This window comes from Tachysurus vachellii, chromosome 12, assembly GCF_030014155.1.
Source record: "Tachysurus vachellii isolate PV-2020 chromosome 12, HZAU_Pvac_v1, whole genome shotgun sequence".
Classification (NCBI taxonomy): domain Eukaryota; kingdom Metazoa; phylum Chordata; class Actinopteri; order Siluriformes; family Bagridae; genus Tachysurus; species Tachysurus vachellii.
This window is the reverse complement of record NC_083471.1, coordinates 21,959,675-21,975,891: the sequence shown is the minus strand read 5'-3', so window position 1 is coordinate 21,975,891 and position 16,217 is coordinate 21,959,675. Positions and strand designations below refer to the sequence as shown.

Below are 16,217 nucleotides of genomic sequence, written 5' to 3'. Positions count from 1 at the left end.
AAATTCCTGGAGGGCCTGATTAAAAACTAATTGTTTTGTGTTTAACATTAACGGAAGGAGTCTCCAGTGTCAGTGTGTTGTAACAGTCAGAGAAAAAGCTGTGACTAAGCTTTTAGACACAGAAATCTTCAGGAAGGATCTTATTTACACTTAAAGAGAGAAAGAAACATATAACAGGAACTTAAAACAAGTAAAAAGTATTAATAATTAAGAGTAACTATAAACAAATAAATCCTACAACAATGCTATGGTATAAGATCAATCGAATTAATATTATACTACAGAAGGATTAATATGCAGTGGTATAAGATTAATAAAACACTTGATTGTATTGGAAAACAATCAACTTTGGTGTAGTAAGAATAGCTCTGCTTCATAACAGGCATTGACTATTTTCCTATAACTGCACTGACTGTATTGTATTATTTACCTTATTACTTATTTTTAGGCTCATGTGAGTACAGACAAACCTCAAATTTTATGGCAAGATTAAAAGTTTAATCTAAAATCGTGATTTAAAATCTCTCACAGCAGCATTTGTTTGTTAATGATTATGATCATAAAATAAGTATTGCGAAGAACAGCAGCTTTTAGCCTTATGTTATAAACAAGCATTAGCTCTGGTACTTCCCTCTAATGTTATAGAGATGAAGGTCTACATTAACAAAGTAGCAGTACACATCTGAACATGTAGGAATGCACACACACGTGTATGTACGAGAGGTTTTACAACAATACTACTCAGGATGAACTTCAGATTATCAGAACACCTCAATAATAAACATGAAACATGAAACAGATTTAACTAATATTAACATCTACTCTACGAAATATGCTTTTCATTTAAATGACCTAGCTTTTTAACACATACTTCACACAATATCTTCACACTATTGTATTTGGCAGCGTTTTAACAGTTTAACTTTTAATTGGGTTTTTATTTATTGAAAACATACTGAATTTTCAGGTTTCTAAATTTAGTTCAATTTCTCATTCGTTCAGTGGACCAAATTCTTTGCAATTCAAGGATTTAATCTGATATTACTATAAAAAAAATATTAACGTTATTACACTGAAATAAAACCTTCAATATAAGTTAAAAAACAAAATATAGCTAATTTTTAGTTTTATTTTTTGTTTTGAAAAACAATATCGTAACATTTTTTTCAGCATGTGAACCTGCTCCTGTTATGAATTTCTAAATTCATCCGATTTGTATTAAATTTGTAAGTGTGATGCTGTGTTGAACCAAATGCTGCTCTGTCACTGGCACGTACCTACATCCGACGGAGACGGCGGTTTTAAATCTAGCATCTGCCCTGCAAATACATAGCAATACCCAAAAATTTTACGCAAGCATTACTCAAATATTAGATGCCTGAAAACTTCTACTATAAAAATCTAATTTCTAACTCTATGGAAATCTAGTGCACACACACACTCACTCAAAAGAAATTCTACATTATATGTTGTCTGACCTCTCGTTTTCCGCAACTCCCATTACTCCTGTCAGTAATTATGAATCATTGTTGTCTACCAGCCTGTTCTCTTATTGACTATGGAAGAAGGTCAGGGAGGTTACTTTATAAAACCTGAGTTCTCCTCCAAAAAAAAAAAACAGGCCGTATGTCAAAAAATATCAATGCTCTGAATAAGTAAGGAATACTATGACGAATTTCTTGACTACAGTATTATACAGAGTCCTGTGAGATTAGTAAAACATTTTACTGTCTCTACCTGATAAAGAACATAGAAGTATTTTCTAAGTTGCTAACAAAGACTGAATCGCAAAGACCAAAAATTGTCCCTGTTGGTTCATTACAACACAGCTACTCAATAACAAATGTGGCTATGTTAGTTTCCTTTCCTGGGATGTCCCATAAGAAAATCCATTTCCGTTCAAACAGATCATTAAGTTCTAGACGAACCTACCATCCATCAGCATTATCCGTTATTTTTCTCATTCCTAGGCGTGAGTTCAAAAGGTCTGGACATCAAATGACACCAGCAATGGCTGAATCTCCTGCCTTCGTCCGCATGTCGGCGCGAACGATTCCAACAGCCATCTTCATGCTTCCTCATCATCTTCCTCCAGCTTCAGAGCGTTTACACTGAGGCTCTAGAGGGGAACACAGCCACGATAGGGCCCTAAATGGAGCTACGCGCCTTTCTCGGGCGCTCTAAAGAGAAAGGACGAGATGTCACAAGAGGTCGTCGTAGTCGAGGAGTTTGGAGTGCTGCCGGCTTTTCCACAGCCGGAACAGACGGAAGTCAAAATACATCTCGATCATCTCCTTCCCTACAGCAGCGGGAGGAAGAACAATATCACTTGCCAGGAACATGAAAAAGATCTGCAATATAAAAATGTTGTGTAGTTGGTTCATGCCATTAAAGTGTAGAGTTTAAATACAGCCTCTTATTTAAAACCCAGCTAATGATTTACAGAAGTAGGACATCAGATCAAGCTGTGCATGAAACCATAGGAGATTCAGTAAAATAGAGACAATGCAAATGAGGGAATGAAGAGGAACAGTTTGACAGACGGAGATGAACAGGGAGCTCTCGTGGGTCCAGTAGGGGAGTGTAAGTCTATAGGGGAAGATAATGAGAGTTTAATTTGAATGTAATTAACAACCAATCAATAGTCATGGACAAAATGATAACCGTGAGTTCTAATCAATGTGTGCTGACCGCCTTCGGTAAACGCACGTATGATTCAAGTGTGTGAATCTGCTTGTCTGTTTTTCTGTCTGCCTGGCAGTGTGTGATGGATGAGCATCATTTACTGCTCCACACCATGATTGAGTAGAGATATTGGAAACCTGTTAAACAGATGACATGACTGAGCACCACATCGTGTTTTGTTTTGTTTTGTTTCGTACATGATTATGTGAATGTATGATGGAGATGAGTGTACTCACCTTGTGCAGAGAGTTCCAGAGGACTCTTAAACTCCACAGCATATGGTCTCATCAGCCTCTTGAGGTTCTGCACAAGCTGAAAGAACAACAAAATGTTTGTTCTTCAAAGAAAAAAACAGCAACTCAGCATGCACATTTAAAACAAACTGTTCAGTACATAATGTCTAAATTTCAAACAGCTGAATTTTGTTTTCCAGACAGTATTAGATGAAACCTACAGAAGAACGTGATGGTTATCAGTGTTGTTGGGAGCCTGAGGGAAGCGGAGGAGGTATGTTTGTCACGGAGCAGAAGGAGTGAAATTACAACGAACAGTAGAGCGCTAAGCTGCTGGTTTTAGTCAGGATTATGATTGACCTTTGCTGGAAGGGGCTCTGATGTAACATCTGTGATAACCTGTTCTCTCTGGATCATGATTTCTCAAGATCCAAAGGGAGAACTCACATCTTCACTTTCAAATGTGTGGTCTGCAAGGCTTTACTTCTCTGTTTGGATGTCAGACTTTGTATGTGAGGAATAAAACACTCCGAGGAACACTGTTATAGGAAGAATGGCTTTGTGACCCTAAAGTTTTGAAGATTCTTTTCTTTTAACAGTACATCCCAAAATCACCCTTATACCACAGCAAATTGCTCACAATAACCACTTAATTTATTTCATAAATAATAATAAAAAAATCATCTTAATCAGTTTATAGTTCACTTTAATATACTGTTTCATCCAGGAAACAAGTTCCTGTTGGTACTAACTTTCCTCCAGCTTTAAAATGCTGTTTCTTCACCAACCTGTGTTTTTCTCTCTATTATGAGACCTCTAAGGTAAAAATAAAAAGGTTTTAGCCTTACTTCAAACTGTTACAACGCACTGAAACTGGAGACTCCTTCCAAAGATCCTTCCTCTCAAAACACCACAATACAAAGGTTTTTTTCAGTGGCATGTCCCTGTGTGTTGTTATTATGTAGAACGAGCGTATTAATAGAAACCTTACAGCCGGACTACTGTTGTAACTGTAGCCGGAGGCAAAGGCTGCGCAGGTTATTTCTTGTGAAAAGTACAAAACACACAACCCGTGACCAAGAAAACAAAAACTATAAACCTGCACAGTGGAAACAAGGCAAAAACATCCAGAATAGAACAGAAAATAGAATGGAGAAATAGTGGTGCTAATGAAGAGGAGAATTAAACAGGTGGTAGTGATCCTTGACATGTGATGTGATCATGTGACTCGCTGAGGCTGATGGATAAAGTCTTTCGTCCCTGACTTCAACAAAACCATGACAACTGCTCGACACCTAAACAATCAAAATCAATTCAACAGCACTGTATTTTACAAGCCCTTAATGTAGCCCAGTGCATGGTGTAGAACAGTTTTTTCTTTGCCAAAACCCCTGGATAAAATGCATTTTTTCATTCATTTCATTTTAGTTTGCAACATAGGACATCCCCAGATATACAAATTTAGCAAAAAAACAGTCTGTAAATACTGAGTAGTGGATAGGTTCCTGTAGGATTTAAAAAGATGATGTGTCTATCCTACTGTCACTTGTTGACTTGTTAATAAATAATGATCTAAATCCAGCTTTACTCTATAATATTTAATACAGAGCCAATTCATAGGACATAAATCTATTTTTTCCACCGTACAACATCCATATTTATTGTGAGTCATAAGTTTTATCATGTTATTTCTCTTCCAGTGAATGTTATGATAAATTGACTCATTTCATTTGACTCTGAAGATGGAAAATGTCACCCAATCATCACCCAAGCAGTCGAGAGAATTATGACACACCAAGTTCAACAACTTTTGGTGTCCCGATTGGTCATTTTTCACACCTCAAGTCTCTCGATGTGTTCAAAGTACAGACTGGGAAAAGGATCGTGGGGCTCGTAGCGCTTTACTCTCTGAATGCTGTCTCTACAATTCTGTCTATTCTTCTCTTGCACATCAATCACTTGAGCCACTGACAAAGGACAGATGAGTTCAAATCGATCACACCAAAAATTTGTTTTCGTCGACTAGTGAACAGAAGTCCAGATGCAGACCAAACAATGTATTTCTGTGGACCAACTGAATACTTAGAAAAAACTGTAGCAGAGACAAAAGTATAGTGTTCACTATTGTCATGATGCGGGATAGAAACGGACCCAAACGCAGGACAGCAAAACAAACGGGGTTTAATAACAAAGGAAACACTAAACAACACACAGACTAAAGACAGGACAAGACAACAGTAGATTCCGCGCTGCACAAGGCAACGCGGCACAGTTAAATAAACAGGGTAATCACAATAGGAAACAGGTGTGTAGACAGGGAGGAGCAGACGAAGGCAGGGCAGACACGTGACGAGGAACGTAAACAGATGCACATGGCCAAAGTCCGGGCAGAGTCCTGACAACTATAGTTCAATGACTATATTTTTCTTAAAATGAGAAGCAGATCCACAGATGCAGATCATCTATTGCGGATTCCAATTCCCATTAATTTATCCCTTGTCTCATGCTAATTCTTTGGAGATTTTGGTACTGCTATTGTCACATTGACCCAGGGCGTTACTGGGCTTTTAAAATCACTACAGAAAAAAGTCCTTTACAGAAAAGTCTTTTTATCAATCCAAAACAATAGATAACGTTTGTGGTTAATGTTTGCAATTACTAGATCACATTGAACAGTGAAAGTGTCATTTTGTTTTTTGTGATAAAAAACAATTAATAAAAACCTTGGTGGAATAAATCTAGAAAAATATATAATAGAATAGAACAATGTTTCAATTAATGCTTATTATTTTGAACTGATAATGAACAATGACAGAAGCACGAGAAACAAAAGATTACTGTTGTCACTGGTTATGAAATACAGCTCTCAAAAATACATCTGCACATGCGGATAATTTACAACAAACGTAAAACACTTTTATTAAAAATATAAAGTGGGCCATTTTGACTTGAACACCACAGAAGTGTTCATTAAATTACTGGGCCAGAGACTAGTGACATGGCTGCAGATATTGCGTTACAAAATTGAGATTTTTATTTTATTTCCTCTCTTGTATGATTAGCAAACTGACATTGTGGATCATTTAAAAAAAATCTTATGTTGAAAGCAAAATGTTTAAAGAAGAAGAGATGCATGCCTTGATTCTTCCTGCTTTAAATAATAAACTTGTCTCATTTAGTCATGGCGAAGTCAAGGTGAAGCCACACTACAAAATGAAAATAAATTCACTTCAGTCTTATTTTAAGTTTTAATGAAGCCTTAAAAATGCATTAACTGATTATTTAATGTAAGTCACTTTGCATCTAGAGCTTGTAGCTGTATTTGGCAACTTCATTACCTTCCCCCATTTATCTAGCAGATCCAGACAAAACATAGGAATACCAACAAACAACCACAACAGTTGTATAAACAATACCAGTGTTCCCAGACAAAACACCAGGGCCCGAATTCATAAAGAATGATCTGAGAGAACTCCTAATTTAGATAAAAAATTTCTAGCTTTGAATTCAGGACCAGTCTCAAAGCAACTCGAAACAAGGAAAATACAACTTTTATCTTAGATAGGAGGTGGGGCTTAACCAATTACTAGGAGGTGGGGCTTAACCTGTTGCTAGCTTCATTCTTTTGAAGACTGTGATTGGTTAAAATAGCACCGCTTTTAGTCTGGTCTATTATAAACCTTCACTTTGTATCTATGTTAAGATATTTCAGACTATATAATGTAGGGATTACGTTCGTCACTGAAAAAATTAGAGATGCACTAATGTATATAACTAATGTAATAAATGTAATGTAAATGTAAACATTTCCGACACAGCCCAGAAATGTCATAGAGACAAATTATATCATTTCTGCCACGATGGCATTTCAGCTCTTTTTCTGAGATGTTAGCGTATCTCTAAATGCCACAGCGGCAGATATTATATAATTTGGCACTATGACATTTCTTTGCTGTGTTGGAGATGTTTTCTCTAATATGATTGGTCACTAAAATATTGCCTACTCGATGTAATCTGTATCATCTTATTTACTCACTATCAATTTTAAATATTTTATTCTTCACTCTTCATCTTTTGGTCATTTTCTCCTCTGATAAAGAAAATCTTAAACCTCTTAAAAGTCCTCCTCACTTCTCCTAACACTTTTTGGCCTTAAGAACTCTTTTAAGGGTTAAGATGCTTTATGAATAACTTTTATCTTTACTAGGATCTTTTCTTTAATCTCAAATGGATAAGCCCACATTTCTAAGAATTTTCTTAGAATTTTGTCACTTGAAGCAGCTCATAATTTATACTAAGAATGTTCATGAATATGAGCCTTGAAACATCAGCCAGAAGTCTACAAACCCACAGACTGCCATTTTGATTAGTGTGTTCAATAAAAAAGACTTCTACAAATAAATATAATGTATTTTTCTACTAAAGCCTTATTAAAGTCATTCTATAATACTCACTCTCACTCATTTTCTACCGCTTATCCGAACTACCTCGGGTCACGTGCAGGATACACCCTGGACGGAGTGCCAACCCATCGCAGGGCACACACACACTCTCATTCACTCACACAATCACACACTACGGACAATTTTTCCAGAGATGCCAATCAACCTACCATGCATGTCTTTGGACCGGGGCAGGAAACCAGAGTACCCGGAGGAAACCCCCGAGGCACGGGGAGAACATGCAAACTCCACACACACAAGGTGGAGGCGGGAATCGAACCCCCAACCCTGGAGGTGTGAGGCAAACGTGCTAACCACTAAGCCACCTTGCCCCCCCCATTCTATAATAATAAGAAGAAAATAATTTGCAAGACAAATGCCTCCATGCTGGAAGCTTGGCTCGGAAAATGCCCTGAGATTGCATTCTAAGAATACATTACTCTATTGTGACACAAGCACCTAGCGTTCAATAGAGAACAAAACGTCGTGTCAAGCGCAGTGTGGCATGGAGCTTTGAAGTGCTGCAGAGATGTAGATGAAGCAGGGGATATATTTATAGAAGGATAACTGAATTTCCCACCTGCCCCGTCCATTACTAAAGAGCTGAGGTAGCACAGGTGAGAGCATTTAGGCAGAAAATCTCTAGATGTAGCAAAAAAATCAAGAAATGGGCATGATTCTTTCTCCATGTGGAGCTTTCAGGAACAATATAAGTGCAGAGGTCAAGGAGAGAGCTTTAAGTTATGCGTTCCCTTATACTTATATGGCATTAATAATAGCGAATAGTATGTGCTATAATATTGTAAATATTTCTGAAAAACTTTGAGATCCATTAGCATTGTTTAGTGATGATGATGTCATTTCCTGTAATGAGCATAGATTAGAGTACAGTAGATTAGAGCCGCAGAGTTTTTTGAGCATTTTTCACTTTCTAGATAATAAATTAATTAACGTTCTCAAAAGAAGTTACTGGAAAGCTTGGACAGTTTCCAGGGGGCGTTGCGGCAGTTGTGTCTTGTGCCATGTGTTTTTGTTTAAGTGTTGTGTTCACGAGGCTACCCCGCCCTAGTCGTAATTCCTTCCCGCCTCCACACACCTGTTCCATATGTAAATAATTGTCTTCCCTTTTTATCCCGGTTGCGTTGCCTTGGGCAGCGCAGATTTCTTGTCATTGTGTTGTCTTTATGTTTGTTTTCTCTGTTGAGTGTTTTCGAGTTTAGTGTTTTCGAGTTCTTTTAGTTTTTTTTTATTTCGTTTTCTGTTTTTTTTTCAGTATTTTCTTTGTTTTATTTTTGTTAACAAATCATGTTTTTAGCTATCCCTGCATTTGGGTCTGGTGTCATCTATGACGAGACCCCAGATTTTCTGACGGATTTCTATTTTAGTACATAAAGTATGATAGTAAACTATTTTTGTGTTTACCATGTGAGTACACATACTAAACACACTAATCTGATATTCGAACATGTGCATAGCCTGGAGAAAACAAAGCTTAGTGGCTGAGAGATAATTGGAGTAACAGGGCTAAGCTCCCATCTTTCAAAAAGGTTTCATTTTTGGAATCCTTTAGCTGTTAGCAAACGACTTAAGATTGATTGTATTGAGGTTTTGTGGAGGTCCATCAATGGCTTTAAGAAAAACACACAGAATGGTATGAACAAGTACAGATAATGATACATTCACATATACAGTGACTAGCAAAGCCAAAGCGACCAGAGATCGTTCATCTTCATTAAGATCTGCCAACTTTTAGTGACATGAGCGACAATAACAGTTGGCAACCAGAAGCGATGTGACAAAGTTCAGAAAAGTTTCACTTTATTTAATGTACAGAGAGACTCTATATTCCACCAACTACAGTTAAAGTCAGTATCAGTGGAACACACTGTGATCCCTGGCAAAGAACACACACTACTTCTCCTTCATCTCTTATAATACGATGTAGATATATATAAACACTGCTGAATTTTATGTACAAACACCAAATCTCCCTCTAGAATGGTTCATTGTAGCAGCAAAAAACTGATTTGGAATATTAGCCGCTTCACTCAGTGATAGACATTGTTACTATGGTGACCATTAGAAAGATAACGTACTGACAACTTCGTAATAGAACGACTGCCGACTGGTGAATGTACTGTAGCATAAGACTGAATTCTTTCTTCTTTAATGTCTTATTCTTTCATAAGACATTAGCATCCTTTTCCCCTAAAAAATGTCTTTAAAGGTAAAGCATTAAAGGTGATCGTTTCAGGTGCCTCAGTGGGAAAAGAATCGGACACAAATGCAGATTCCAGTTCGTTAATGATCCGTATCTTTATCTCTGCACTGTGATAATCCTTAAAACGTTAATAGGCTCCTAACAGACTAGCGGGTAAATGTGAAGCTCTGGTAATCAGAGGCAGCCGTGTATCAGTATATCATGGTATGTGTTTGTGTGCAACCTTGTGGGGAAATTCATACAAAAAAGAGATACAGATAGAGATACGGTTATAAAGCAGGAACATGAGGTGCAGAGGTGGTCAGGTCAGTGGTGACAGAGTGAGTCCATCAGTCACAACGTGTCTGTGTCTTCCACACATCTTTCACACACCTCCACCTCTCCATCACTTTGGCTTACATAAGAGCCGCTATAGACTTCCTGCACACTAACATTATTAAATACCTACATATCTAAAGTGCAGTAAAATTGGACAAGGCAACTAATGTAAACCTTAACATGATAAATAATAGATTCTGTACCTTCTCTCCATTTGTATTGCCCAGCACATAACAGCCCATAATATGGATGAGATTTGGTTCGGGATTCAGCAAACTCATAAGCCGAGCAAGTTTTTTCCAGAACCTGCACAAGAAGAGATGCAGAATTAAGCAACAGGATTTAAATAATAATAAAAAATATTCCATGCAATTTATCTTGTTATCATTTTATAAGTACGGAATAAAAAATAATGAGACGTATTGTTATAGGACGATCATCAATGATGCAGCCCGGGATCGTGATGCAGGCCATGTTACTGTTACTCAAGATGCTGAAATGCTTTATTCCTTTATTAGAACAGCAATTTGTCAGTGATTACATTTTTTTTTTAGTTGAGCCTGTGCCTATCTCAGGCGTCATCGGGCATCAAGACAGGATACACCCTGGACGGAGTGCCAACCCATCACAGGGCACACACACACTCTCATTCACTCATGCAATCACACACTACGGACAATTTTCCAGAGATGCCAATCAACCTACCATGCATGTCTTTGGACCGGGGGAGGAAACCGGAGTACCTGGAGGAAACCCCCGAGGCACGGGGAGAACATGCAAACTCCACACACACAAGGCGGAGGCGAGAATCGAACCCCCAACCCTGGAGGTGTGAGGCGAACGTGCTAACCACTAAGCCACCATGCCCCCCTTCATGTAAATTGTTTTAATATAAAATATGATAATGCTCTGGACATCCATCTTTTTTTGTGTTTTTCCCAGAACTTGGGGGAAGAAATCCACTTTATGAGCTCTGAGTACAATTCATTGCAGCATTAGGTCCTGTTCCACTTCTGGTGCAACAACTACAAATGATTGTACTGTCCCTATCCTCTCTTCTTCTTCTTTTTTTATTAAATTCAATAAAACAAAAGTGACAAAATAAAGTCTTGAAGGCTTTACTGAAATATTTCACTCTGACACAAAGCATTGACATTAAAACTGGATGCCAAAGATCCTAGTTGAATGTTTCAGCACAGAAAATTTCACAGTATCACTGAGTAAATCTTTTTTAAATCCATGTATTTGGAGGATCCACCATTCAAGTCCCTGTGTAAGATGTTACTATTCATCTGCTGTCCGTCTGTCCATCTGCTGTCCGTCTGTCTGACTGTCTGTCTCCTTAGGATTGCTAAATTATTTCCATTGTAATCATGATCATGTTTCCTCAACGAATTCAGCCGAATCGACCGTTTATATAGGCCATGATGACGTTTTTTTAGCTGTTTAAGTGCATTCATTATGTCATGATTGCAGTAATTATGAGATGACAGCTCTTCTACTCGGTGCTGTACATCTCTTTATATTTAGAAAAATAGTTAATGGAAATAATAAGAGTTTAGTCCTGAAATTAATCTTGATGTCTGTGTGTCTGTCTTTCTGTGTGTCTGATATTGAGGGGGACTCACTGAATCATGTCCTCCTCCTTCTCCACTTTAGCAAATGTGGCCACTTTGTTCTTCAGGAGATAAAGATGTCCTGGTCCTCCCTAACAGTTTATAGAGGAGTCATGTAGTAACACACACACACACACACACACACACACAACCTCATTAGTTCACACATTTGTGCACATACACACACACACACACACACACACATACATACACACATACATACACACACACACACACACATGCATACACACACACACATATACATACACACACACATGCATACACACGCAAACATACATACACACACACACATACATACACATGCACACACACACATACACACACACACATATACATACACACACACACATGCATACACACGCACACATACAGTACATACATACACAAACAAATGTTAACACATAAACACACACACACACAGACTTCTCACCTGACAGAAGATAAGCATGTTCCAAATTTTGCAGCCTTTTCTGTAGGCGGTGAGTTTCTTTTCAATCTCCTCTGAGTTTACAAGAAGTGAGATGAGGACAGAGAATAACAGGGAGGCAAAGCAACAAAGAAAATGTAGAAAAGACAAAGAGAAAAAGGAGGAATGAGGGCAAGATAGAGACCTACAGAATGAGTTTGTTAACAAGAGTTAATAATCATCGCTTACATTAGATGAAAAAGCTTCTCATAATAAACATCAAGCAGCTGATAAACAGGTCGCAGTTATTAACACTCACCCAGTATATCATCAAAAGTCGCATGCTCGTGGTCCTGCACGAATAAACACAAGAGCATTTCAGACGAGAACATGACCACTTACTGTGCGTTATTGTTTTTAAAATCCCGAAGCCTAATAAATATGATTTATTCAAAATGCCTGAATAATTCTCTTCCCACTTGTTATGTTAAAGTTCAGTTACGGCGGCTTTGCAAACACATCCATTTACATGACTAAAACACCCCAAAAGCACGGACTAGCGTCAAACCATCAGAGCATTAGCATTACTGAGCATCTTTCATAACATGCTGGACAAAAGCTGCTTTGATCTGTATGAATAACAGAGCGTATACTGTGAAAGACTCACATAGAGGATAGGGATGATGGATGGGTCATTTCTGCGTATGATGTTGGGCACATACTCTGCCTTGGGAACCTTGGATGAAATCAGCTATAAAGAAACAAAACAAAACAAAAGAAAACACGACAGTGAATACAAGATCAATCAGTGGTATTGGTGGAGGCAATCATGCTAAAGAGGCTTGTGTTCAAGGGAAAATGATGAATCTGAATAAGGCACCTAGATAAGGAGTAACATTCTACTCCAGTGCAGTGGTGGCTCAGGTGGTTAAGGCTCTGGGATGTTGATCGGAGGATCCGGGTCCAAGGCTCTGCACTGTCAAGCTGCCTCTGTTGGGCCCTTGAGCAAGGCCCTTAACCCTGTCTGCTCCAGAGGCACTGTATCATGGCTATCTCTGCACGCTGACCTCAATATTGGAATATGTGAAGAAATAATTTCACTGTGCTGTAATGTACATGTGACAAATAAAGGTGGCTTCTTCTTCTTCTTCTTCTTCTTCTTCTTCTTCTTCTCCTCTACTGTATTGGGGATGTGGAAGGTCAGTGATTAAGGTGTTGGACTACTAATCAGAAGGTTGTGAGTTTGAATCCCAGGTCCACCACTGCTGGACCCTGAGCAAAGCCCTAAACAGTTAATTGCTCAACTGTATAAATGAGATAAATGTAAGTTGCTCTGCATAAGCATGTCTGCCATAATATAAATGTATTGTTTTGTATGTATTTCATATACATTAATAAATAACATTTGTATCTGTAGTAATCTGATATTAGCATGAGCCTACATGAGTCACGCCTACCTCAGGGTCTTTCTTTCTAAATAAATTACTCTGTAGACAGAATCAAACTTTCTACATGGAAACTAACCCCAATGCAAGAGCATAAAGGTCTTTCACATTGGCAGTTTAGTCTGAGCACGGTTTACCTGACGTATTGGTTAAGCTGTAATGTGGACCATGAAGCATACAGTGGAACCGAACCCGAGACTGCCTGTAGGAGGTGGAGTGAGGTGGGTCATTTGGTGTTCAGAAAATAAAATAAGCTGCGTGTGTGTGTTTTAGCCAATAAAGACATCATTAGTTTCTACAGCACACACGTGTGTCACCACCATCAGTGGCAACTGATATAAGAGATCACAGTAAGCTATCATCTATTAATGACCAGATTATTAGTGTGAGTGTGAAGGAGTGTGACATCGTGCCTTACCATGATTTTAGGAGGAATGAAGTCATCGCCTTCACAAGCCAGACGCTCCAGCTCTTTCTCCTCCTCCCAGTCCACATCATCGTACTCCCCCTCATCCAGAGTGCCTGAGGATGCCTGCAGATCTCCACCTGAGACAGAGAACCAGAAAAAAACAGACATAGAAGCACGGACAGACAAAGACAGAGACATCCAGTGTGAGGATAAAGAAAAGAGAGCCGCAGTCTAAGATTTCCTGCTGTTTAAAGCAGCCGTCTGCAATTTTTTAGGCCCTCTGGAAAGTGTCTGTGAGGATAATAAGACATAAAAAAATATGCTAAGACAACTCACTTCACTCATCTGTTAAACCTATCACACTATATATGCTACTTATGAAGCCCAGAAAACTGGAATATGTACAGTACAAAAACATTACAAATTGCACCTTTAAGAAAAAAAGGGATGAGAAAATCAGCAAGACAAACACCAGATTGATCGCTCGTGTTCTATATAATATAGAACATACAGACAGATGGAGTATGTAAAGGAGATGAAATTACACACACACACACACAAACACAGACACACACAGACATGCACACACGGGGCCTTCAACAGGAGTTTATGTGTAATAAAAAAACATGAAAGCACTCCTGTTGATGTTTGTGTACACACGCTCCAGCACATTTTTAATTTTTATACTTGGTGTGTGTGTAGGTGAGTGTGTGCACACTCACTGTCTCTGGAGTCGTGGAGCGAGTCTGGCTTGACGGGTGTAGGGTCACTCCAGGAGCGGCTGAAGCTCTTCGCTTTGCGATCGGCGAATGCTAATAATGGAGCGGAGGAGGAGAGCATCACACACACTGCCGTTCACATCACACACACATCACACTCATCTGGCAGGATCCCGCTGTTGTGGGTACAACCGCGAGTGTGATGCGATCTGATAGGACTTCCTATCAAGCTGTCAAGCTTTTACAGAAGGCTGCTTGGAATTTACATCCAAACCCTTAGGAACTCAAACAACAAAAATGCTCTATTTTTGTAAAGGTGCAAGTGTGGCTTAGTAAAATACCAGTTTGTTAACAACTACAAGGATACTCTCTTAGCTCAAGTCCAAACACTATTTTTTAGACTGTTTTATTGCAAGATCTCTGTCCTAAAGAACTTCCCATGGAAGAAGATATCAAGCTACAGCTTTACTTCTGTTACAATGCCCTGAAACTGGAGACTCCTTCCAAAAAAAAAAAAGATGAACAAACACCTCCTCAAGAAAAACTCCCTCATATCCATGATCAGTTATCTGAAGTGCCGTGCTACTGTGATAAGTTTTAAAAGTCTTTGTTTAAGTGGAACATGACCAACTTACTACAAAAACAAGAACATCAGAGTGTTTTAAAAATTATAGAACACTCTAACCCTTTATATCTGTAGACTTTTGTATTATTATGTCTACTGAAGGGATATTATTGACGTATCACATTTTTAATCAGTATAAACAAATGAATTATTTTCTGGTTGTGAGTCTGATATAAAACGAGTCAGGATTATGTTGGCTTTCGGTGTGAGACGTGTGTTTTTGACTCTGTTGATAACCTTACTCTGAATTTTAGTGGATTAAGTTAAACACCTTCAGATATTATTTTTTTATGGGCATCTCAAGAGAGCAGAAATGGGTTTGATAGCACTGTTTAATTGAAGTTGTGAAAAAAATTTTTAAAAATTTGTTGCCAACTTTTCTATGTTTATATTTTCCTTAGCAAGCTAGGTAAAATAATTACTTATGGAAAAACTAGAGTGTCTACAAAGCAGGAGGCAATTCCATTTTTTGTTGCTATGGATATTGGTGTCTGCTAAATGGCATAAATATCTCTTTGCCACACACACACACACACACACACACATATAAATATATATATATATATATATATATATATATATATATATATATATATATATATATATATATATATATATATATATATGCACCTTATTCATTGTTTGGGTCATGATTACAAAAATAGAGCTTTCAGTCTGGTGTAAATAAAAAACATACAAAACAAATGCAATGTTAATGTATTAATGCTTGAAAATAAATTTCATTTGATTTATTTTCAGAATTACAGTTTGTTTTGAGCAGCATGTAATCCAAATGACAATAAAAATGGACACAATTACTGTATATATACACACACACAAACTCACACACACACACACACACACACACACACACACACACACTCCACGGACGCATTACTCACACTGGGCCTTCATCCTCCTGCTGCCCACCATCCTCAGGTGCTTCCGGAAGTTTCTGAAACGTTGAGGATTCGGTGAATATAAAGAGGGTCGAAAAGACAGAAAGGTGAAAGAACAGAAATAACAGTAACACCAACACACAGAGAGAGAAGACAGAAGCAAGAGGAACGTTTAAAA

General features: G+C 38.1%; 1 protein-coding gene across 1 annotated transcript in view; it reads right to left on the bottom strand.

The window, feature by feature from the left end:
* Positions 1–369: 369 nt before the first annotated feature.
* The window catches only part of nsmfb (NMDA receptor synaptonuclear signaling and neuronal migration factor b), a 47,702-nt gene continuing 31,854 nt past the window's right edge, over positions 370–16,217 (bottom strand). Inside the window, exons 6-15 of the mRNA XM_060883355.1 lie at positions 16,043–16,095; positions 14,519–14,608; positions 13,806–13,933; positions 12,610–12,693; positions 12,262–12,295; positions 11,967–12,037; positions 11,528–11,607; positions 10,103–10,205; positions 2,922–2,997; positions 370–2,299 (exon numbers count right to left, since the gene is read on the bottom strand). Coding sequence (XP_060739338.1) covers positions 2,202–2,299; positions 2,922–2,997; positions 10,103–10,205; positions 11,528–11,607; positions 11,967–12,037; positions 12,262–12,295; positions 12,610–12,693; positions 13,806–13,933; positions 14,519–14,608; positions 16,043–16,095 — 817 coding nt within the window. The 3' untranslated portion in view covers positions 370–2,201. The remainder of the gene's footprint in view (positions 2,300–2,921; positions 2,998–10,102; positions 10,206–11,527; positions 11,608–11,966; positions 12,038–12,261; positions 12,296–12,609; positions 12,694–13,805; positions 13,934–14,518; positions 14,609–16,042; positions 16,096–16,217) is intronic.